The sequence below is a fragment of the Gopherus flavomarginatus genome, chromosome 3, assembly GCF_025201925.1.
Source record: "Gopherus flavomarginatus isolate rGopFla2 chromosome 3, rGopFla2.mat.asm, whole genome shotgun sequence".
In the NCBI taxonomy this organism is placed as follows: domain Eukaryota; kingdom Metazoa; phylum Chordata; order Testudines; family Testudinidae; genus Gopherus; species Gopherus flavomarginatus.
Genome location: NC_066619.1, coordinates 18,104,793 through 18,128,534, shown reverse-complemented (window position 1 = coordinate 18,128,534; position 23,742 = coordinate 18,104,793). Strand labels below are relative to the sequence as shown.

The 23,742-nt window shown below is 40.0% G+C and overlaps 1 protein-coding gene across 2 annotated transcripts in view; it reads right to left on the bottom strand.

The window, feature by feature from the left end:
- DCC (DCC netrin 1 receptor) overlaps nt 1-23,516 on the bottom strand; it is a 933,783-nt gene extending 910,267 nt beyond the window's left edge. For both annotated transcript variants that reach the window (XM_050944636.1, XM_050944637.1), the window contains exon 1: nt 22,900-23,516. In XM_050944636.1, coding sequence (XP_050800593.1) covers nt 22,900-22,990 — 91 coding nt within the window. In that variant the 5' untranslated portion in view covers nt 22,991-23,516. The remainder of the gene's footprint in view (nt 1-22,899) is intronic.
- Between the last annotated feature and the right edge of the window lie 226 nt (nt 23,517-23,742).

Sequence of the window (23,742 nt, the reverse complement as noted above, 5' to 3'; positions counted from 1 at the left end):
CAAGAATTACTGGGGGAGGTTCTGTGTGGCCTGTGGTATGTAGGAGGTCAGATTAGATGACCATAATGGTTTCCTCTGGCCTTAAAAAAATTAATTTATGAAACAAGAAGTTTTACAGTAAGCAGTAATCATATTTATTATTGAACGTTTACTGCTGTGACCCTTTAAGTTTTGGAGAAAAAAGTGCCCCATACATTAATAAAATGAAATGTATAAGTAGTTTGTACATATGGAAGTAGATTTATTTTTCCCCATCTTGTTAAAACTCTTTGAGTACTTGATTCCAGCATATTAGTTTCAAGGATGGGCTTCAGTTTGGTGGTAACTTACCAAAGAGGACAATAAATCTATCTCCAGCCCTTGATAAGGGAGATACATGGAATCCTGACTAGTACAGGTACAATGCTGAAGAAAATGTGGTCGTTCCTGTCAAGAGTAAGTGCTGAAGCCCTGAGTGAAGGCACTATCTAACTACTGAAATTACTTTTCAAGTATCAGAGGAGTAGCCATGTTAGTCTGGATCTGTAAAAGCAGCAAAGAATCCTGTGGCGCCTTATAGCCTAACAGACATATTGGAGCATGAGCTTTCGTGGGTGAATATCCACTTCGTTGGATGCAACCACGAAAGCTCATGCTCCAATACGTCTGTTAGTCTATAAGGTGCCACAGGAGTCTTTGCTGAATTACTTTTGCAACTCCCAAGGTAAAATTCTAGGAAAATTCTTGGACTTACATAGGAAAAAAATAACCATGACGGCCCATTCCCTGTTCCTCGTCAGCCATGATAGCTGGATCAGTGCATACCCCTCATCAGAAAGGCAGACAGAACAAAGACCTTTCGTCTATCAAACTTCCTGAATCGCTCAGCAGAATGAGAGGCCTTACCATCAGAATACCTGTAAACTTCCTGTGTATTAAGCGATATACTAGAGAAGCCATTGATACATTTCCATCAAACCTGATTAATCTAAATCAATGTGAACTTCATGCCTATTTGGCTACATGAGACACTGGTACAGTTTATGCACAGGGGACACTCTAACGTTGTTTACCATATGGAGCTTTTGGTCACCTAGGCATAGGTGACCAAATGAGACATGGATTAACAAGGTCTGGCTGTATTTAATTTACTACATAAACAGCACAGTAGAAACTGTAGTAAATCCTCTAGTATGAGGGGGTAATTAAGATAACAGTTCCTTCTGATCAGAGAGTGTAAAGGCCGATACATTTTTAACTATGCTTTGACACAAGACAACACATTTTTAAAGGACTCTTGTCGAGGTATTTTTCTATAATCCTTTCTATAATATTGTTTTATAGTGAACATGCTTGGAAGCTTGAATCTGAAACATTTTACTGTTTTTATCCCCCTCCTCTTTAATACAAATAAGATGTGTTGTCATTTTGGGTAATGCAGGGCCCCTGTGTGGGGCAAGAGTAGCAAGGATTGACTCCAAGACCTTTGGGTTTTAAAGAATAAGTCTCAACTACCTGAGCTAAAAGAAACCATTCAGTTAGTCAAGGCTGTACTAAGCTCATCAATCTCCCTAGGTGGCCCAGCCACCATTAGAAGGGGACAGAGCACCACATTGAGTGGTATGTGGGTTACCCTTATTTTCCTATCTGTAAGATGTGGATAATAATACTTACCTTCTTTGTAAAGCACTTTGAGAGCTACTGACGAAAAGTGCTATATAAGAGCTAGGCATTATTTTTATTGTAAGGTGGCTCAAGAATGCCCAGATGCTATTTTAGTTGTTCTTGTTTGTTTGTTTTTTAGAACCGAGGGTGAAGTTTCCCTTTACGCACAGGCATAAATATCACTTAGATCCAACTTACGTGCCAGTGCACAGACCTTCTCTGGCCAGCTGCATGGAGATGAGTTTCACCCAAAGAATGCTGAAGCAGGCTGAATTAGGGCCTTACTCACCTTGACAATGTCCTTGTAGGAAGGGCTTTCAAAGAGTTCTGACTGCATTTGGAAAGTTTCTAAATATCTGTATTGCTTTGAGTCCAGTAATTGGAGGATGCTTTCCAAACCATTCGTCACAACAGACATTTGACTCAAGTCTTCCCATCCTTTGACTTCGTAAAGGAAGAGACTACTACATTTGTTCCCAGGGATCATGAGAGAAAGAGAAATGAGCAGTAGAAAAGGGTGATCTCATGTATCTCTACTTTGGTGATGATGGCTCATTTAAAAGTAATGACTAACCTAGAAATAGAAACATAACCAAACAATTATTCTATCTGACAAATTAGACAAAGCTAATGTAAGACTGACAAACCCCGGTCGCCAGCAGGCAAGATCAAAGCTGGGACCTCTGGAGCTAAATGCATGAGCCTCTACTGCATAAGCTAAAAGCCACATGGCCCTTAGCTAAGGCTGTCATGGACTCATTAATCTCTAAGTGGCCTCAGTGCCACTAGATGGGAGAGAGCACCACGCCCAGGAGGTGTGTGGGTTACATTAAACCTGGCTAAATGCAGAGTTCAACATGAGCTTCCAAATCCCAAGAAGGTACTAAACACAGTGATGATGTGTCAGTTCCATTGAGCAGCTGCTGGCAGAGTACAGAAAAGCCATGCATGCAGCAGAACCCCGTGTGTCCCCTGCATGCTGTACAACTGTACTCCTAGCGACACTCTCCATAGCAGCGCAACACAGAGTTGAGGATTAGTGGGACAGACATTCAGGCCCTAATTCAGCAAAAGATTTACTCATGTGCCCAAGCCCATCTGTATCCAACAAAGCACGCAAGCACATACTTAACTTTAAGCACTTGCTTCAGCATCCTTGAAGTCAAAGAATCTTAAATACATGCCTAAAGTTAAGCATGTGCTTAGGGATGGACTGTTGAATCAGGGCCTGATTTCCTCACTACACATGTTCAGCAACCCCACTAGGTAGAGGAATTGCAGCTACTGCCACATCTTCTGGTCTTTAAGCTCTATGCTCAGGTTCCCTTGAAAAAGGTTGTTTATTCAGGCTTTGTGCCTAGGCCCTGGATTTTTCCTGAAGAGAGCAGAACATAAAGCAAGGTTTCAATTTGATCATGGACTGGGGGGGGGGGCTATTTTATATTACAAGACCTGTTTTCAGGGTGTTGTGTTTTTTCCCTACAACAGCAAATGAAGCCCCTAACACCTAAGTCAGCACAGCCAGATGTAGTCCTGTGTTCCTCACACAACATTAGAAAGCAGCTCAGGGGAACGAGCTCCGCTGTTGGCAGGGAAAGAAAGAAATGATATAGTACAGTGGAAAAAGAGAAAGGAGGAACTGATTTTATTTTGTACGTTACTCTGATATCTGAGCACCTCGCAATCTTTACTATAGTTATCCTCCCAACACCCCTATGAGGTAGAGAATTTTGAGTCCTTCACAGAGCAACAGAGGAGAGAAACATTTTTAAAACAGGAGAATACAGCTGTAACATCAGGTAGACGGGCAGGAAGACCCCTTTTTAGTTTTGAATTACTCTATTTCAGGTTGATGATATCCCTTTTATACTACAGGCTACATTTTCAATAAAGCCCAGTACTCATTCGTGCACAAAAATTATTGGCCAGATTTTCAAAGGCGATCAGACCCCGGTGGGGTGAACTCTTTGGAAAAACTGCCTGTAAGTGTCACAATGAGAGCTAATGGGTGCTGAGCCCTTTTGAAAAATCTGTCCACAAAAGTGACTGCTGAGCCCTTGAAAATCTGGCCCAAACGCTTATGATGCTCTGTCCCCACATGTGTGCAAACCTAGATCAAAAGACAATGGAAGTCTGTTGCAACAGCAGTTACTTACTTGTAGCACTTATTGTGAAGGTACAGTGCTTTGGGACTTTCATATTAAATTGATTTAATTTTCACTGTCGGATACAATTCTAACTAGATTGCTCACATAAATTAAACACCCACTTAAATGAAGGATCACAAATTTCAAACTGGGAAATACTGAAATCCAAGTGCCCCAAACATTGTTGCAGGGTAAACATTTCCATCAGAACCATCAAAAATATGTGTAGGAAACTCAACTTTAATGCATTACAAATCAATATTTCCCCTCTCTGTCTTCACATTTACCATCTCTGCACCTATCAAGCCAACTGTTTTACAAAACACAGAGATATAAAAATGATTCCAGTTTCCTGAAAAACTCAGCTGGAAACAAATCCAATCAAATGGAATAAATTCTTGCTAGAGAGAGCTTGATGTCTCTATGGCAGCCTATAGAGCCTTAGGGACACGTTCTGTTCTTAAGTGTTCAACTTAAGCAGAAACCCCCTGGAGTGACTGCATTTGCATCAGTGTAACTGAATGCAAAATTTAGCCCTTAAGCACCTAACTTTCTTCTGATAACAGTTTTGCATTGTTGCAACTCCATCACCTTCAATTAAGTCACTACTGATTCACACTAGCATGGGAAAAGAATCAAGCCTATAGAATCTAATATCAGTCTACTTTTTCCTATATTTATTTAAAGTCTTCTGAACCACTGGAAACCTTAGAATATAAGAGATCTGTGTAAGCTCAAAAGCTCGTCTTTCTCAGCAAAAGGAGTTGGTTCAGTAAAAGATATTACCTCATCCACCTTGTGTCTCTAATATCCTGGGACTGACACCGCATACAGGTTTTCTTAGGACATTGGCAATGTTTCCTGGGTTTGGCCAGATAGGGAATATCACAAAAACAGCCTTTTCCATGGCTAATAAGCAAGTCAACTTCTGCTGACACCTGGAAGTGCAGATACCCGGAAGAAAATTAAAACAAAGGAAAACAAATCCTAATCCTAATCAAAGTTAATAAAACTTTTTCAAACTTCTGAAGACATTTGGTTAAGTTTGGGGTTTTGCAGAGGCTTTATAAGTCATACTTCACCAAATTTCAGTGCACAGCAATTTTGATTTACTTCCAATCATTTGTTACAAGCACATTCATGCCTCATGTTAAATTCCCTGTTTGTCTTTTTTGGAGGCAAAAGTGGGAAAATCCAGGAGAGTGAGAGTTGGCACTAAATTAAATCCCACTTTTGATATAACATAGTAAATGTTAGAAATACATGTTCTCTTCAAAACCATGATCCCAAATAGCATTAACTATTATACTTGATAGAAATAGTCACTAAATTTCTATTTAAAAAGTGATTATTTAACAAATGGTGCACTGATCACAGATATATTTTTTTCAATGAAACATCATCTCTTTAAGAGAAAATGGACATATGGATTAATTGACTATATGTTGCTCAATGCCAATTTAAGCAGAAGTATGGAAACAGTACTGAATGTTCATAATTAAAAAAACAACCCTGCAACACTACGCTACATACTTTCATTATTACAGTCTCTTCCTTTAATGAAGACATAGCACAGCACTTTGTTGGCCTAATTTACACTATAGATCAAAACTATATGAAATTTCCTAATACTATAAGGGGAAGAAAAATTGCTATATACATGACTTACAGTGCACATTATTATTTTAGGTTTCGAAAAAACATCGCAACACAGTGGCAAATGATTTGCTAGGATGTGTTTAATCTGGCAGCAAATTTCTGGGTCTCAGAAACCCAAATAATATTAAGGCTATTTTGTCCCTACCAATAATAGCTAAATCTGCTGTTAAAGCTAAATCCATCCAGCTTGTTTGTTCAAATGTTACATGTCACTTTAGAAGATGGGAAATAATTACCATTGCGGTGTTTAGCTGCAATTTTTCTATCAGAGTTAATTGCACTTCCAAGCATTTTAGGTTGCTACTATTGTTTTCCTTACTACCAGTCTACCAAACTCTCTCGCTTTCTGTTAAGCTGTGAATATACATAGGGCTATATTTTACTCTCATTCACACATGTGCAACTCCCACTGAAATCACTAAATATAACAGAAGGCAGAATTTAACCCACAGACTCTAGAGGGATTTGCAGGCTCATACTGAAGAATGCAAATTATAGCATGATTTTCATCCAGTAAATTAAAGCACTTACTGCCAAGATTCCATGATTCTCACTTATATCAGCATAATACCTGATTAATATAACGCGACTGAAGTCAATGGAGTTATCCCAGATTCAGGCTAGTGTAACAGAGAGGAACAGGTCTGACACTATTCTGCTTGGGCTTTAAGTTAAGCAAATAATTACTGAAATACAGGAAACTATTTTAACAGTATCAGAGGGGTAGCCGTGTTAGTCTGGGTCTGTAAAAGCAGCAAAGAGTCCCGTGGCACCTTATAGACTAATAGACGTATTGGAGCATCGGCTTTCATGGGTGAATACTCACTTTTTCGCATGCATCCGACGAAGTGGGTATTCACCCACGAAAACTCATGCTTCAATATGTCTCTTAGTCTATAAGGTACCACAGGACTCTTTGCTGCTTTTAACAGTGATATGGGGTTTCAGAGTGTGGGCAATAACCATGTATCTACCTGTGCAGTATGCTAAGGAGCCTTTCGTCTGAGTGAGTGCCAACATCCAAATGCCCATTTGTCCCACAAAGTGACAGAGACAATTAGGTGTTTACTGTGACATTAAAATGCGAAGAGTGGGGAAGGGAGAATCTTTCTTATACCCGTAGCACACTAAGACAAGACAGAGTACCTGTAATATGCTAACTGAATGATGTCACCCTCTAGTGACTGGGACACAGAAAGGATAAGGAACCAGATGCTCTCATACCATTGAGGAGCCCATCAATTTCCTTCCCCAGAGATTAGAAGTGGATTTATTACATATTTGAAGATACACACCAAATTAAACCCCAAGAAACCAAGGACAAGAAATCTGCTCACTTAGTTCAGAACTTACAGTTACTGGGACTGATTCAAAGACCACTGAACTCAATGATCAGTCTTTCATTGACTTCAATGGGCTTTGGATCAGTCCCATTAACTATATCTACTAACATGTTTCTCACCTATTATATTTAGAATATATCTTATTTAATGTTCCATTGTCTCACTCTTCCCACTCCTCTGTTCAAGTGGACTTTCTGCCACAAGGAGCCTGCAGCTTGAGTTCACAACGATATAACAGAACAAAAAACCTACAAAGCCATACATTGCAATATCAATAAAGAGCAGAATGGGCTATCTCATTAGTTGTAGCCCTTATGTTGCTAGAAAGTTGGCAATGAAGCCCTCTGGTGAGAAAAATGTGGACATTCCTGCAATACAGGTTATGGAGCCAAGGTACATATGCCCCTGATTTTCTTATTTACCTTTTGCTTACTGCTGTCATTAATTTTCTGTGTGGGGTTGCTGTGCATCTGCCCAGAAGGTGTATAATGAATAGAGTGGTGACATTAGAGGTAACGTGGTTAAGTCACCTGTGATAGCTCATATGAATACAGAGGGGCGTTCTCCATCTGCTCTTCAGTTCACTAGGGCAGAGAATGTAAAGAAAATTATCTGGAGTGATGACAGAGAAGGGGGGAAAAAAAGCTTTTAGCTACAAGGGAGTGTTTTTCCACTTACCATTCAAAGACCAATGGACCGAAAGCAAGAACATTTTTTTCTTCAGCCTAATAGTTTGTGAAAGATGTCTTCAAATGACTTCAGGAGAAAGTTTACCTGTTATTCTTACATAACTTGAAAAGACCAATCACTCCCTTATGGAAGTCACATTCCTAGGATTTTTGTGGAGACAATTATTCACTAATATTCTTATGTTGTACATTCCTCCTATATGTGAAGCAACACATGTTCAGGTAATATGAGTAACAAAATTCAGCTAGCTGGGGATAAATGAAGAGAGGATAAATCCTTATTTATACTTTTGTGGAACTACCTTTTAAGTTTTATTTATTGTTGAGCTAACTCACATGTTCATTTGGGTTGTATCAGTATTAGTAGGATTAGCTTTTATAATAGTAACACATTACATTTGTATAGCACTTTTCTTCTAAAAGGAAAGTGTTTTACCAATTGAATCCCCGATTCTGTAAAGATTTTCACACTGACTTAACATTAAGCATAGTCTCACCACTGACATCACAGTGGAGTTGTCCCATGACTAAAATGGAGCTGCCTCTGGAGTGGAAGGTAGGAGAAGTGTAACAGTCCATTGCACAGCAGATTAGGAAAGGAAGTGTAAAATAATGTATCTGATTGAAAAAATGAAAGGGAAAATTAGGGAAGCAGAATGCAATTAACCAAGTTGGAATTTGGCCAAGACACAAGTAGTAACACCACTGCTCATGAAAAGAGACGTGGAATCATTAACCACTTGTGGTTTGGATTTTGGTTTTACATTTCAGAAACACTATGGCCCACTGTTGCTTGCCAGGATCATGTGGGTCACTTGCCAGAATCATCTGGGTATATCTCACTTAATTCTCTGCTGCTGCAGGGTTTGGGGCACTAGTGCCCCTTGGTCCCTCCTATTCTCTGCCTGTGGCTCATAATAGTTTAGTTTCCTCAGGGCTATGACATTTTGATCTAATTTTGGTTGTTGGGTTTAGTGTGTGGATGCCTGGTGGTGTTGGTGCACTGTGATACCAGATGATCTGGTGGTTCTTTCTGCCCTTAACCTTTATGTCTCTATGGCCTGCAGCATTGATTCAGTTTTATCTTTGAGAAAAATGCCACCAACTGAAACATCAGCCTCACTTCTCACAGCAACTGGGTGTTCTTTGGGAGTTTCTCAGTCAAGCGGTGACCCTGGCCAACCCCACATAAAAGGTTTATTTACTTCTGACACATCATATTTGCATATCATACAGGAATACACTGATAGAGGGCATTGTACAGAGCACAGCACAAAGTAATCCACTGCCATTTTTGACAAGAGAGAAGATATAAGAAATAATCAAAACTAAATAGTGCCTATCAGTTAGTTGGTATATTAATGAACACACACAGAATTCGTTTACAGAGGCAGACTTTCGCAACGTGAACAAGAAAATACACTAAATATCCATCAGATGTAAAGGCCATTTGAATTACACCAAGGTTGTTCCACTTATCCATAGTCTGAGAATTCTTTAGTAATATGGGACCAAATCACTCTCGATTTTTAATCAGCATTTCCCATTAAAAACTGTGGGGAGCACTGCTTTAAAAATAATGAATGGTACAACATTGACCATGCTTTTGCTATAACAGACTCCCAGCATTACAACTCTCTAAGTCTCGTAGCTCATAGTGACAGATAATCTTGTTCATCTTGCATTTTCACAGCAGTATCTTTCCTTTGCACTACTGTTACAGCCGGAGTCCTCTGTGCCACCAGTGTCCACCTCTGATGAGTAGTGAATGAAATAACCAGCAAAGAATCTATAGCTTTCTTTTTACTTCCCTGGGGGACAAGTTGGATTTCATCAATAAGAACAATATCGCTGGCGCAGCACAGACCTGGGAGTACACCACTATGATCCTTCTGTTTTAGATTCCACTCCAGTTTTTCTGTTAGGATTTGAACTTATTATCCCAAGACTCACAGTTTCAATGCATTTTGTGATGCCAGCTAGTTTTATAGCTATGTTTAACGGCTGCATCTCCCATTCTAAGGATCTACTATGAGAGCTGATGATAAAAATAGCTGGACAATATGGCTAAAGCACTGCATGTTTAACGGACAAGGCTCACCGCACATTGGACTCTACCTTTTCATTCTCAATTTATGGCCTCACTCTGCAATACTTTGAGAATTTGCATTAAATGGGGCTTAAGCTTAAGAAAGAGTATAAAACCCAGCATTATTTCACTGCCTGTTAGAGATTAAAAATATTTCACTCTTGATTCACAAAGACAATCCAAAACAAAACAACTGTGCCAAGGGATTGGGGTGGTTCTTTGCCAGCATACACATTTAAGCAGGAAAAAACTCCACTAGTCCTGGAAAATTTGCTCATTTTAAAACAATCCATGCTTTTGTTCATGTGAACTGTTGGTAGAACATTATAAACAACCACAAGTGCCCACATCCTCACAGCGGTATCATATGCCATTGATTTTAATTGTGTTTTATTAATATGATACAATTCAGTTATGCCCAAATCAAGATATAACTAATACTTTAATAATATAATACCAGGTCCCAACAAATTCCCTGCACAAAGATGAACACCTGATTGTGTTACTGATGCTAGACTGGCCTCAGCAGTGATGTTAATAACACTTTTAATATCAGTACAGCTGCTTTAGCAAAGTCTGACTAGTCTACTGTGGTTGTGAAGAAAGAGTTAATATCTATGTTATGATGTGGAACATGCAAAATCATCATCAGCAAATTGCATTAAAAGGTTATTGTTCCGACAAAAATTAGCTGGTCTAAATTGGTGTAACTCCATTTATGTCAATGAAGATTTACATCAGCTGTGTATCTCGCCCCAGATATTAAGTGAATCATTTTCTCTATTATAACTTCTAGATCATTAACATAGGCAGATTTTTAAAAAAAAAATTAATTTACTCTTTAATACTTGGAGCTTAGGAAAGCTGCTGGAACAGTGTGGAAGTACAGCTGTTTTGTTTATGTCACGTTCCCCAACGCTTTTCAGGCTATATGAGAGAGAGAGAGAGGAATGTAACATTCTGCATCAGAACTGAAGATACTCAAATGTACCTATTATTCCATGGGACATCACTTGTTTTAGTTCCAAAATTTGGTCTCCCCCTCTCTTTTATTCCCAAAAGTTATTTACATGAGAAAGAATCATTAAATTGTGTTTTATAGAAGGAATAATTTGCACTAAAGGGATGACTCCTACAGCACTTTAAAATTTCTCACATTAATGATTTTTGGTCTCCTTCATTTGTAACTCTGTTAAATATTGCTTCCCACATTTGGGCCAGTTGAGGGGTATTTTTAAACTATAAAATAGAAGCTGCCTCATAGTTGTCCCTGTAGCAGGCAAGGAAACTCTCATTTATAGGTGGCAATGAAATGACATCTTTCAATTACTGCAAAAAGCTACATAGACCATAATGTCAATTTTACATTTCACTCATCCTAAGCAGAAAATTGAGATTGATTAGAAACAGAAGTGAAAATAGCCAGTTTCACACTGATATTCTTATATTATATGATAACCATGTTCACGCATCTGATGAAGTAGGTATTCACCTACGAAAGCTCATGCTCCAAAACCTCTGTTAGTCTATAAGGTGCCACAGGATTCTTCTTTGCTGCTTTTACAGATCCAGACTAACACAGCTACCCATCTGATACATGTTCATTTTGTGTTTCCAACACTACATTAAAATGTTTAATTTATCTGAAAAAAGTTTTCTTTCACCAAAAATTTCCCCAACCTCCTTTTTCTAAAACAAAGTCTAAAACCTAAGGCCTTAAAATACTTTCAGGTGTATAACAAGATGTTCTTCATTGATTCAGATGAAGCTTTTCAATCTTATGAGCAGTGAACTGTTTTGGAGGTTTCAGTTCTTAAAGCAAGCAAGGTGAATCTGTGGTGAATAAGGGATGGGGAGTTAGGGAAGTCTCCTTCCCCAAGTGCTATTTCAGAAGCATACACAGTATACAAAAGGAGGTGAGCCAGTATAAACTGATTTTTACTTTGGATAACGGGAATACTGTGTGAAAGATACTGTGAAATTTACAAATGACTATGAAAATTACAAAATTTGATAAATCAGGGAAAACACCCACACATCCCAGCAAACAAACTACTGAGAAATGTCATATAATTCCAACCTACTTTCACACACACTACAAAGCCCAAGGGTTTCCTTGGTGAGCTCACACAAACATTTCTCCACGAGACTCATAATAATAAAAAAAATGCTCTTAAAAAAACCTGAGCTTTATAGCTGTCCACCAGGAGCTTTACAAAAACACCTGCCACCAAGATAATGTCACAAAACCTCAACCTGTACAAGAGCCCACAGCGCTTGAGTAATACAAAGGTAAAGTTCAGAACCAGGTCACTGCATCAGAGTATCATTCTGAAGATGTTCTGTGGTGTGTCATCAGCTTCAGAGAATCTGAGAGAGGGGAGGAGGGGAAAAGCTGAGGGGACACTTTTAAGTGCCATTTTTCCTGAGCATTAGAGAGGCAGCAAAGAGAAAAAGAAGAGCATGTAGACTGAGGCCCAAAGAGTTCTTTAAAATACTCCCTCCCTCACTCCATGTAATAAAGAGGAAAAGCATGGATATTCTAGCTAGAACCCCCCCCCCAAAGAGTCGTTTTTCAATGCTTTTCAGTCTTCAGCTAGCAAGAAGGAAAGGATCAGAGAGAACGTCAAAGAAGAAGGAGGTCAGCATGTGAACTGAGCACCAAATGAGCACTTTTAAGTGGGCATGGCTAGGGACTAAAGTACCTAACTCCACTTGGTATGCCTGCAGGTATCCCGCCAGTACCCCACTACTTCCTTAGACGTCTGTTCAACTCATAAGGAAGCAACTTTTATTTAAAATAAAAAAATCGCAATGCTTTTGGAAATCCTTCCCCTAGAAAGACGCGCTTTATATAATTATATCAATCGATCTTGCCCTGGACTGCATCTCCTGTAAGTACTGCTTTCTGGAGCTGTATAGCCAGGTGGAAATGCCTATCAGTTTAGCAGTCAGTCAGATAGTTAATATAGTCATAGGCCTTCAGACATCCCTAGCAGAGAGATTCCTGAGATTTGCTGAACCAATTTTGGCTTTCAGATACTTTTCTTTTATCTTACACCTTAAAACATATTCAAAGACGAAAACAATGATGTCAACAGGAAAATGTTGGACTGAGCCCCTGAAAGAATATTTATGGGACTAATTATTGGCTGTTCTCATGGTCACCCTCCCTTGTCTCACGGAGAATATTCCTGACAGTAGCAGCATAAATGACGTGGAATGGGACAGGTGAGGCTGCATACACAGACTGTCAGGGCCTCTATGGTCAATTTGTTTAGCTTACCCAAAAGAGCACTGAGTGGTGACTTATCATGGTGTATACCTTCATACGAAGAAAATACCAGGGCTCTTTAATTCAGCAGAGAAAGATGTAACAAGAACCAACGGGTGGAGATACAGTCAAACAAATTCAGATTAAATATAAGGCCAAAAAAAAAATCACTAGTGAGGGTGAATAACCATTGGAACAAACTACCAAGTGGTGGATTCTCCATCTCTTGAGGATTTCAGATCAAGACTGGATACCTTTTTGGAAGAGATGCTTTAATCAGGCAAGTTACTGGACTCAGTATAGGTGTAACTGGGTGAAATACTATGTCCCACGTTATATAGCAGATCAGACTAAATTACCTAAAGATCTCTTCTGGCATTAAAATGGATGAATTTCTTCATCTAATTATCTGTAGGTTTGCTAGGAAACCAGAATTGGGCATAGAAGTGGACAGATAAATTGTGATTCAGGGTTCTCCTGTTGGCTTCAGCTTTTCAGGCATGAACAACCCGAGCCAGGATTTGGCCCTAAGCATTTTCCCTTGGAGATTTAAGACTCAGCTCTCATATCCATAACCAGTCAGGGAAAGGCGACAAAGCCAACATACCAGTATTTATTTTTTCAGAATGTATTGTCCTCTACTGTATCAAAACACCAGGTAGAGAGAGCAAAATTAGCCTCAAATCAATTTACCATGCCACAGCTTCTCTCTGTTCTCTTTGGTCTTTTGTCTAAGAAAATCACTTTATTCCATCCATCCATTCCATCAAATAGCCACTGTGGTGGCGGTGTAACAAAAGCTAGTGGAGCAGACGGCAAAACTGCTCTGGTGGAGATTAACCCAGAGTTGGAAGGTTAGCTGTAATAGAAGACATCAAGAAGTTTGGGGAACAGGAAGCAGCAATGGGAGCTAATGTAGTTTGAGGAGGAGAAGCAGGAGGAGAGAAAAGCAGCAAGCAAGTACTATCTGGAAGCATAGAAATTAGCTACCCATACATCCCATGCATATATATACATAGATCATACCACCATAGTATCTGAACCCTTCAGGTATTGGTAGGCGTGTACAGGACTATGGAACCATGTATTATGTAAAAAATTTTTAAAAAATGAATTGAGACTATATTTCCATTTTAGGACTTTTCTGGTCAGATGAGTTTTACCTTCAGTTCAACTCATTTCCAGAACCCAATGGTAGAATTATAGCCTGACAATTCATAGTGGTCTCCTATTTATTCTACAGGGTACAGCAGCAACTGCACGGTGTAGCCTTTATTTTCTGTTCGCAGGGTACCTGGGACTTTGGACATCTTCTATAATTCATGACCAGAAATCCCAGATGACAAATAATCTTCTTCTGTATTCATCTTAAAAGCAATTACATTCCTGATTGTATTCATTTGTTACTGGTTACTTTTAGTTGTCTGGGAAATTGAGAGCATAAATCAGGTATTTTAGTGATTATGACATTTTGAAGTGTGTTCCCATGTGTTTATTGTACACTTCTCCCCAGCTTCCAGTTGTAAGATCATCACAGAGGATATTGGGAAGTATTATTTCAATAAGTCTAACTTCCTGGAAGTTCAGCATACAGAACTCCAAAAGAGGATGGAGCAGATGTTAAAGCAATTCATAGATTCTAAGGCCAGAAAGAACCATTGTGATCATCTAGTCTGACCTCCAATATTGCACTTGGTATTATCCAAGGCCTCAAGTCCAGCAATAAGTTGAGCCAGGAGTCCATCATGAACCTGAGCAATCAAAAGAAGGAAAGTACAACAGCAGTTGGTTCCAATCTCAATAGTCTCATCAGCCAGTGCTCAGTTGATCCAAAAGTCCACTGGAAGCAAAAGGAGTGTTTCCATTGATTTCAATGGGATTTGGATCAGGTCCTTAGAAAACACGTGATGTTCCTGAAACTTTACACTTAAAAACACACCTTTAGAAAGAGTTACAAGGGTTTTTTCTGCTTCCCAGCAGATGTTCACAACAGTCCTCTATCAGATCCATCCATCTACCTCCTCATTCTCTCGGCACACGTCTGTTTGCCTGATTATTGCTGCCTTTTCAATTTCGGCTTTGGTATTTCTGAACTGGGATGGTGCGGGGAGAGGAAGGGAGCGAGTACAAAAAACTTCCTAACTGTCAGTGTAGTTAAGCAATTAAACAAATTGCCTAGGGAGGTTGTGGCATCTCCTTTGTTGGATCTTTTTTAAGAACAGGTCAGACAAACACCTGTCGGGAATAGTCTAGTTATTATGTAGTCCTGCCTTGAGTACAGGGAACAGGACCTATTGATGTCCCTTCCAGTCCTACACTTCTGTGATTCTATGTGAGCTCTCCCTGCAGGCAGGGTTTGAAAATGAGGTTTTCATACAGTACTAATGCTTGAGACAGGTTGCCAGCAGATCAACAAAACAGTGAAAATGACTATCTACAAAATGTACAATAGTACTGATTGTGTCATTTCTACGTAGTACCCCATGGATGGAGTGGTCTTGAATCTGCATTTCTTGCATGTAAAGACGTGATGAAGACAATTTTTCACAAACTGTTTGCTGATGCTTTATTGATCCATAATATCAGGGCTTTCAGTTGTTTATTGACTGCTTTGCATGTGCAGCAAATCATTTTGGCTTAATGATCAGCCTAAGGAAGACTGAAGTCATGATCTAGCATTGGGAAATACTGCAGCTACTCTAGTTGTGTCGATTAATGATGCATCACTCAAGATCATTGACAAATTTTGCTACCTAGGCAGTGTCATTTCATGAGATGCAGTGACTGACAATGACATTACAAAGTGCATTGGTGCAGCCAATGATCCCTTTGGAAAACTTTAGCAACATCTCTGGAACAAACACAGTGTTAGACTGCAAACAAAAGCTGATGTTTGGCATGCCATTACCATCATAACACTCTTGTATGGCTGACATACATGGACTAGTTATCAACGCCACATAAAACTTATGATGTCTATGGTGGATAGTGGGAATTAAATGGTAAGATTTTATTCCAAACACTGAGGTCCTTGGGTGCTGCAACATCACGTGCAACGATGCTTTTATAGTGAGAGCATGATTGAGGCAATGTGGCCATGTGGTCTGACAGTAAAATACTGAAAACCATCTTTTTGTGGAGAACTGCAGACTGGAACCCATTTTAGGGGCAGACCAAGAAAACACTATGAAGACACTCTTCACTGCAACCAGTAGCATAGCTAGCGGGGTTCAGTGGAAGCAGTCACTTCCCCTCAGGACAGCAGGGGCGGAAGCAGCGCCTGCTGGCCGGCGCTGCCAGCAGCACGGCCGGAGGTGTACAGGGAGACTTTGGCAAACCAGTAAAGTGCCTAAAACCACTATGGCTTATTGTTAAAAAGCAACAGCACTTCCGGAGGAGCCATGCAGGGGCGGCAGGCGCGGCCGGAGAAGCGAAGGGGCCAGCTCTTCGGCTCCAGGCTTGGTGGCCAAGCACTCCCCGCCTCATCCCCCTTGCTAATGCGGGGGGAGGTGAAAGGGCCCCTGTGCCTTTAAGGCCACCTGGCTGGCGAGCCCTGCATGGAGTGCGCTGAGTGCTAGGAGCAGGACAGGGACAGGCCACGGCACAGGACGGAAGGTGAGTGGGAGGGGGGGTCCAGTCGGGGGGTGTGGTCAGAGAAGGAGCCAAGGGAGGGCACCTTTTTTATGTTTGCTCCCCCTACACTGAAAACCTGGCTACGCCACTGACTGCAACCTCCAATCTTGCAGTGTTGACCTCAACACCTGGGAGCTCTTAGCCCAAGACAAGATCCAAGGGCGGTACTTCTGTCACCTCAGACTGAAAGATTCCAAGAATTTGCATATAGAGAGTTGTTTGAGGCTTAAAGCAGTGCATTCATCTAAAATTGTCTTCATCTGTGGATGGGATGCCAGCCTGAAATTGGTCTTTGATCTCCTCAAATTTGATGGGAAACTCCTTCAGTAAAACGTTTGTCTTCTAAGAGCTTTAGGAGGCTATATTTTTTAGCAAGAGTAGGAACCAAATTTTCAGGTGGACATTTAATTTCCATGGTGATAGTATCTCTTTAAAGGGCTTCTCTGTTTGATAAGTAGTATTTTACCAATTCTTTGGGCAGCCGCTTAACCAGTTTTCAATATAGTTTGAGTATTCATAGCATTTATAAAATTACAGTATGTATTGGTATTACTGCTGGTAAATGATTGCCATCAATGGAGACTGAAACAGATATGTAATTGTGCATTTTTTCATGTCTCTCTGTAGCTGCAGTTTCCTTTACCATGAGGATATCTATAAACTACCAAATGAGGCGTTCTTACATTATCCCAATATAGCTGTAGACTTTCACATCAAATCGAAAATTGACAAACATTGTTTAAAAGAAACAATTCTGAAAGGTCAGTTATCCATTGTGTTATCTTTGAAGAAAATTATACTCTGCTTTATCAGTGTATTGATAATCAGAAATCACAAACTACTCTTTATAACTTTCAGCCATTGCTGTTCATAGAATAAAGCTAATTTGATAGCTTTCCTTAAAGTATTCTATATGGCAGACCCAAAGGAATGAATCTCTTTAATGTTTAAGACAAAGACATTCTACCAACATTAAACTAGGATACACAAGCATCAAGCATTCTGAGCATTAGTTAGCAATTACAGTTGCTTATCATCAGAAAGAGTGCTAAAAAAAACAGCAAACTTTATGGAAAGCAAGGAAGAGAGTGGGTGCATATGCAGTGAACACACTAATTGTTATTTCATGAGGATCAAAACCAATAGCAACTTGGGACATCTCCACAAATGCTCATAACATTTGAGAAGAAAATCTTTAAGATGGGAGTGAAAAATATTTGACAGGAGGTCTGGTACAATACAGTACAATCATTCTGCTGCTAAAATCTGCATAACATTATGGCCTCAACCCAGCCTTGAAATTTGCACTCAACATTCTGTCCCCTGGGCTTGAGGAGTAGAGATAATGACATCTCATTTTTGTGCACCCAGAATCTCAGACATGCATACACAAATCAAAGAGGTTGCTTGTGCAAATCTGAATTTGGGGTGTGCAAAGCTTCCCAAAATGACAAAGTCAATAATTTACCCATTTTATTGAAAGTGTAGCAATAAGAACCCAGACTTCAGAAAGGTGACATGCTTTCTGTCAGGTGCTGACTCAATGAATGTAGAAGGCATTCAACAACCTGCAGGGTGGAACCCTACATATGCAGATCTCACACTGGTTCAAATCAGGAGCAACTCCACTGAAGTCAGTGAAGATACATTACTATAACTGTGGTATAGCTGAAATCAGAATTAGGCCTAACATGTTTACCTTGGATTGTAGTAGAGATATAAAATGTAAGTCAATGATTCACCCTAGGGATTATTTTAACAGAACCATGTGAAATTCTGTCTTTAGATAATTAGTCTTGAAGGCCTCTGTGGAAGGTTGTCATTATTCAATTCACACAGGCAAAGCCAACATTTTCAGAAAATTACTTCTATTTATACTACAACAAAGAGAGATTATCTGCATAGGATCCATCTATAACAATTCTGCATTTCAATCAGAAATGAAGTTATAAACAGGAAAATATAATCTGCATTTGACGGTCAAATTCTCCTACAAGTTTTGCTCTTGTAAATATGGAGTTACTCTGCTGATGTAAATGAAATTACTCCTATTTACACTGGTGTAATTAAGACCAGAGCCTGACCCTTAGTTACCAGTGTAAAAAGACAGGTTCTCCACTTATTTGCATTATCATAAATCAGGAGTAACTCCACTGAAGCCAACACAGTAACACTGGTTTAAGATTAGTGTAAGAGGAAAATCAGGGACACCTCAGTCTAGCAAGTTTTTGAAGTACTGCGATGGGACAAACTTCTTATGGTATGGTAGTAAACACATTTATTTAGTGATCTCCTCCACAAGGATCTCTTCCATTAGAAGTACAGTTGCAAAATCAGTTTAGAAACTGTATCCTGGTAGCTGCATTTGCTGTACAAACAGCCACATAGAAAACTATTTTGATTTTATAACTTCTTTTTTACTAGGCAGAAAATAAGAGCCAGAGGTTCAATGGTGGGTCTCTAAAGTACGTGTAGATGAAAGTAAGTGCATTGTGAGACTGTGAGGAGTTACTCTGAAAGATCATCAAAGAGAAAATATTTTATTAAAGGCAGCATATCATTGAGGGAATTCATGAAATGCCACTTATGCACTATAAGAAACCAAACTGGGCAGCATAAAGAATACACACACCTGCATATACATATCTTGGAGATTAGGTAAAAGCACAACACAAATGACAAGCAACTTTGCAAAGTGAAGTCAAAGAGAATACAGTGGCATATCACATGCACACTGCACAAACGGTGATACAAAACTAGATTTTCGCCTAGCAGAGGGAAAAGATGCTAGTGTGGTGGCAGAGGGCGGGAGGACCCAGGGGCAGCTCCAGGCACCAGCGCAGCAAGCACGTGCCTGGGGCGGCAAGCCGTGGGGGGCAGCGTGCTGGTCTTCATGAGGGCGGCAGCCAGGGAGCCTTCAGCAGCATTTCTGCGGGAGGTCCACTGGTCCCACGGCTTTGGCAGTAATTCAGCGGTGGATACACTGAAGGCAGCAGACCTCCCGCAGAAAGACCGCCGAAGGCTGCCTGACTGCCGCGCTTGGGGCAACAAAAAACAGAGAGCCGCCCCTGAAAGGACCCATTAGGAAATTCAGACTACTCTATCAGTGTACTAGAGCTTGTTTTAAACTGATGACCCAATTATGCAGGTCTTACTCAGACAAAACTCCACATGGACCTCAAGTGGGTATTTGGAGTCACTCACTCCAGAAGACTTGGTTTAAGTCTGCCTAGCATGGCTGTGTATATCGAGGTGGCACCATCATGGCTCAGATTCCAGAATAGACAGCTGGTGCTGTGTTATGTGCTGGGAAGTACATTGGAGGGGAATTCAGGAATGAGAAATAAACAGAGGATGAAATCCTGATTTCAATTCTGGAGACACTCCATTGAAAGAATTAGTCCATATTTATGCACATGTAACTGAGAGCAGGATTTGGCCTTAATTTTGCACAAACTGGGAGGGGGAGAAAGAAAGTAAAAAGAGAAACAGAAGGTAAATAGTTTTTCTGTACAAGTAAATCAAGTAATTATAAAAAGACAAAGCTGCAAATATATAGATTGAAATGCTTGCCCTCAAATCATAACCATCACAACTTTTAAGAATATGTAACCATATGCCCTAAGCCTAACCTAACACATTCATATAACCCACGCGTCATAACACAGAGGGCAACTGTGCTGCGTGTGAAATGGATGTTGTGACAAGTCACTGTCGATTTATACTGCACCGTTCACAGAGACAGGGATTGCCATATTGCCCAAGCACCGCAAGGTTCTGACATGTTGTACCATACTAAACAGCATACCCAGATGTGGGAGTAAAGTAATAAATAATCATGTTGGTTTTTGTTTCCCTCTCCAGACAAAAGAGTAGTTTGCATTTACTTAATTATGAGTGGCAAGCAAACTATATAGTATCACGTATGTGATTACTTTCCAGTATTAAGTCCTAAATAGTCAGAGATCTGGTTCTAATTAATAATGTCTTTTCCTGTTCTTTTTCCAAAACAGTGAACATTGCCCATCAATTCTTGGTCAGTAACATATGCCTCTGTGCATTCATATTTTGTACAGGTAAAAGCACGTTCTTTCTTGGATTTTACTTTTGATCGCCTATCACATAACGTTTTGCATCTTACAGACAATGAAAGTGTGAATGGAAAGGACTTGAATGACTTCATTCAGGCACAAAAGTAGCATATTCAGCCTCATATGTTGACACTGTGCAACGCTACTCTTTGTTATTAAAGTTTTTAACAAATTCTTACATCTCCAAACCAGCTTTGGCGTTTAGTTAGAAAGTGTGAAAGGATACAGTCCCATTGTGTTGCATCTCTATAAGCCCTTTGTTACGAGTCAACAAAGTCTTTAAATGCCCTGCCAAATGGGAATTTTGCCAAACAGCAAACCAGCTACTTGGCCTTATTAAGGGCACCTCCTACTGGTCCTTTCATAGAGTGAATTATGCTTTCTTCGCTATCAGTCCCCTGCTAGGTTTCTGAACAGAGAAAATAGCTACTAAGAAGAGTAGTGGAAACTCAGATACTAATGAGCAGAGGCCAAAGCCACTTAACAACATTTCCTTAAAGACACAGGATTTCTTTTCTTTTCTTTGTCAGTTGAATCCAGAGATTGTGAAAAAGGGGCTCAAAACAACAATCTCAGGAAGGATCTGGAGGCTAACCATAGGGAAAACTTTGCACAATTCTAGCTTGCAAAGGACAGATCAGGGAACTTGGTACAACACAGAGATGCATGCCTCCAAAACGCAATGCAATAAATACACATTATACATAGAGGGTGAAATGCACAACCAAAATGTACAGCTAGGAAACAACCTGCTCCTGTAATGAGTTTTCTGCATAATATCAGACATCATTCCCCCCCACTCCATCATTAAGGCAGTGTGAATCCTCACTCTCTTCCTCTCTCGCACGCACACACGACCCCAACTCGCCATATGCCCGCAAAGAAGTCTGCAAGTCAATCATCGTTCCAGAAGGAGGATCACTGACATGTCTCCAATCTACTAGCCTTTAAGGTGGAAATTCAAGAGAGATACCTATTATCCTGCTCTGATTGCCCAAATCCCACCTTCCATGCAAGTAATTGCAGAGGACATTGCTGAGGGACACAGACACACACAATGAACCTTTTTGTATTTAACATAAGCATCTTCCTAATTCACTTACCAGCTCTCCAAAACAAGACAAACATAACATATATATATATATATATATTTTTTTTTTTAAAGGAAGCATCATCTATATGAACAATTTACGGCATTTCTATTTGCATACAGCTGATATTCTGAATGATACTAGTGTAGGGTAAAGATCTTTTTGCAAAGGCTTTCATATGCAGCCCTTTACCCATCACAAAAAAAGCTGCTTTAGTAGCATTTGTGTGTGTGTGTGTGTAGGGGGGGTGATATCGGTTTCTATTGTTCAGCAGCAGCTGGTGTGGAAGCAATTTGTGTGTGTTTATTTTATTTATTTTTGCTTTTCATGCCTCTCTCCTTCTAAGATTGCTCCTAATGAAACACAGCTCATTTTCTTCTGGAGAAAAAACGATCACTGGAGAATAATATTTTCCCACATACATTCTCCACACACACATACACAGAGACACACACACAGTCACCTACAAATTGAAGCTGCACTTTCTTAGTTCCTAACACTTCTCTTTAATACTCCAATTCCTGATTTATTTATTTTTAAATCTCTAATTCCCAGCTTTTCTCTGCCTCCAACACGGACATCACAGTTTCAATACCCCCTTTTTCCTTCTCTATCCTAATTCAATACACACACCAGTTTTGCCATTTTTAATCAGAAAATGTGCCTGCCAAGTGCAAAGAAAGAGAGGCAGCCCCAAAGAATATCAATCAAATGGAGTTTGGAGATGCTCTGCAAATAACTACATTTTCCATCTTGCAAACTAATATTTTGCTTTTCATCATTTACCCTTCCCCTGCCATCTGAAAAATATAAATAAATCTATAGATCCCATCTTAGCCTGAAGATCCAAAAAAAAAAAGCCACAGGCAAATAAATCCAATTGCAACAGTGGTCAGGTGCAAAGGAGAATACAAACCAGTGTATATACATACACACACACACACACGCTATCACCACCTCCTCCCACATTTCTCCTTTATTTTTATGGGTTTCTTTCCTTTCAGTTGGTTTTCCTTTTTCAAAGGCTGCTCAGGGTGCTTCTAAACCAGATTTTGTCTCACTCCTTTCCAAATCTCTGTCAACTACCTGCAAAAGCCTACACCAATCCACAACAACAACAAAATCAAAAGAGGGGGCAAGTCTGATAACATATAAGAGACAGGCACATTCCTTACAAATTTTACAAAATTCACCCTTCTCCATGGAGTGCGAAAGACAAATAAGGCAGCAATCACTTACCGGTGACTTGAAGATTCAGGCTGATCAGAGAAAATCCGAAGAGTAGAAAAGCCAGCTTTGGTACCCAAACACATCCAAGACTATTCTCCATATTTCAACACGCACCTACAGAGATTTGGGTCCTGAGCACCAGCAATAATCACACACACAGCCCCTCCTGCCTCCTCCTCTTCTGGGTTTTTTTTTTCTCCAGTCCCCACTGACAAGGCTCAGCAAAGGGGGAGTTGGGGGATGTGGAGGAAAAAAAGTTATATTCAGTTCAAGAGCCGCCAAGCCTCCAGATGATGTTAGGAAACTAACTCAAGGAAAAGGGGGAAAGGTGGGGAACGGTGCTCCCACTGCTGGAAAACCATACATGGAAAAATACTGCAAAAAAGCGAACCAGGGTGCATCAAAAGATTAGGGGTTGCTCCATTTCCACAGCTGGGCAAAGTACTATATATATATATATATATGTATTTATAAAAAATGAAAAAAAATCAGAAGAATACAAAAGGGAAAGTGTGTGGGTTTTTTCCTTCTTGGCAGATGTTGGTGTGGGGGGAAAAGAAGGGGGATGTAAAGCTCTCACTTGTTACTGGAGCTGTCCACCAGCAGTATGTGAGATGGGAGTTAGAGCTGTAACATCCATTGATCCAAAGAAGTGGAGGGCTGGAAGGGAAAACGTGGAGAGTGGAGAGAAACCAACCGGATCACGGAAAAGATTCCACTGGAAAAAAAAACAAACCCTGAGCCCTGCTGCTTCCAGCAGCTGCATTCATTGAGTTTACATATGAATGAGCTGGGATGCCCTCTGTAGGTAAAGCGTGGGAAGTAACTTTTCCTCAACGGAGCTATTTAATA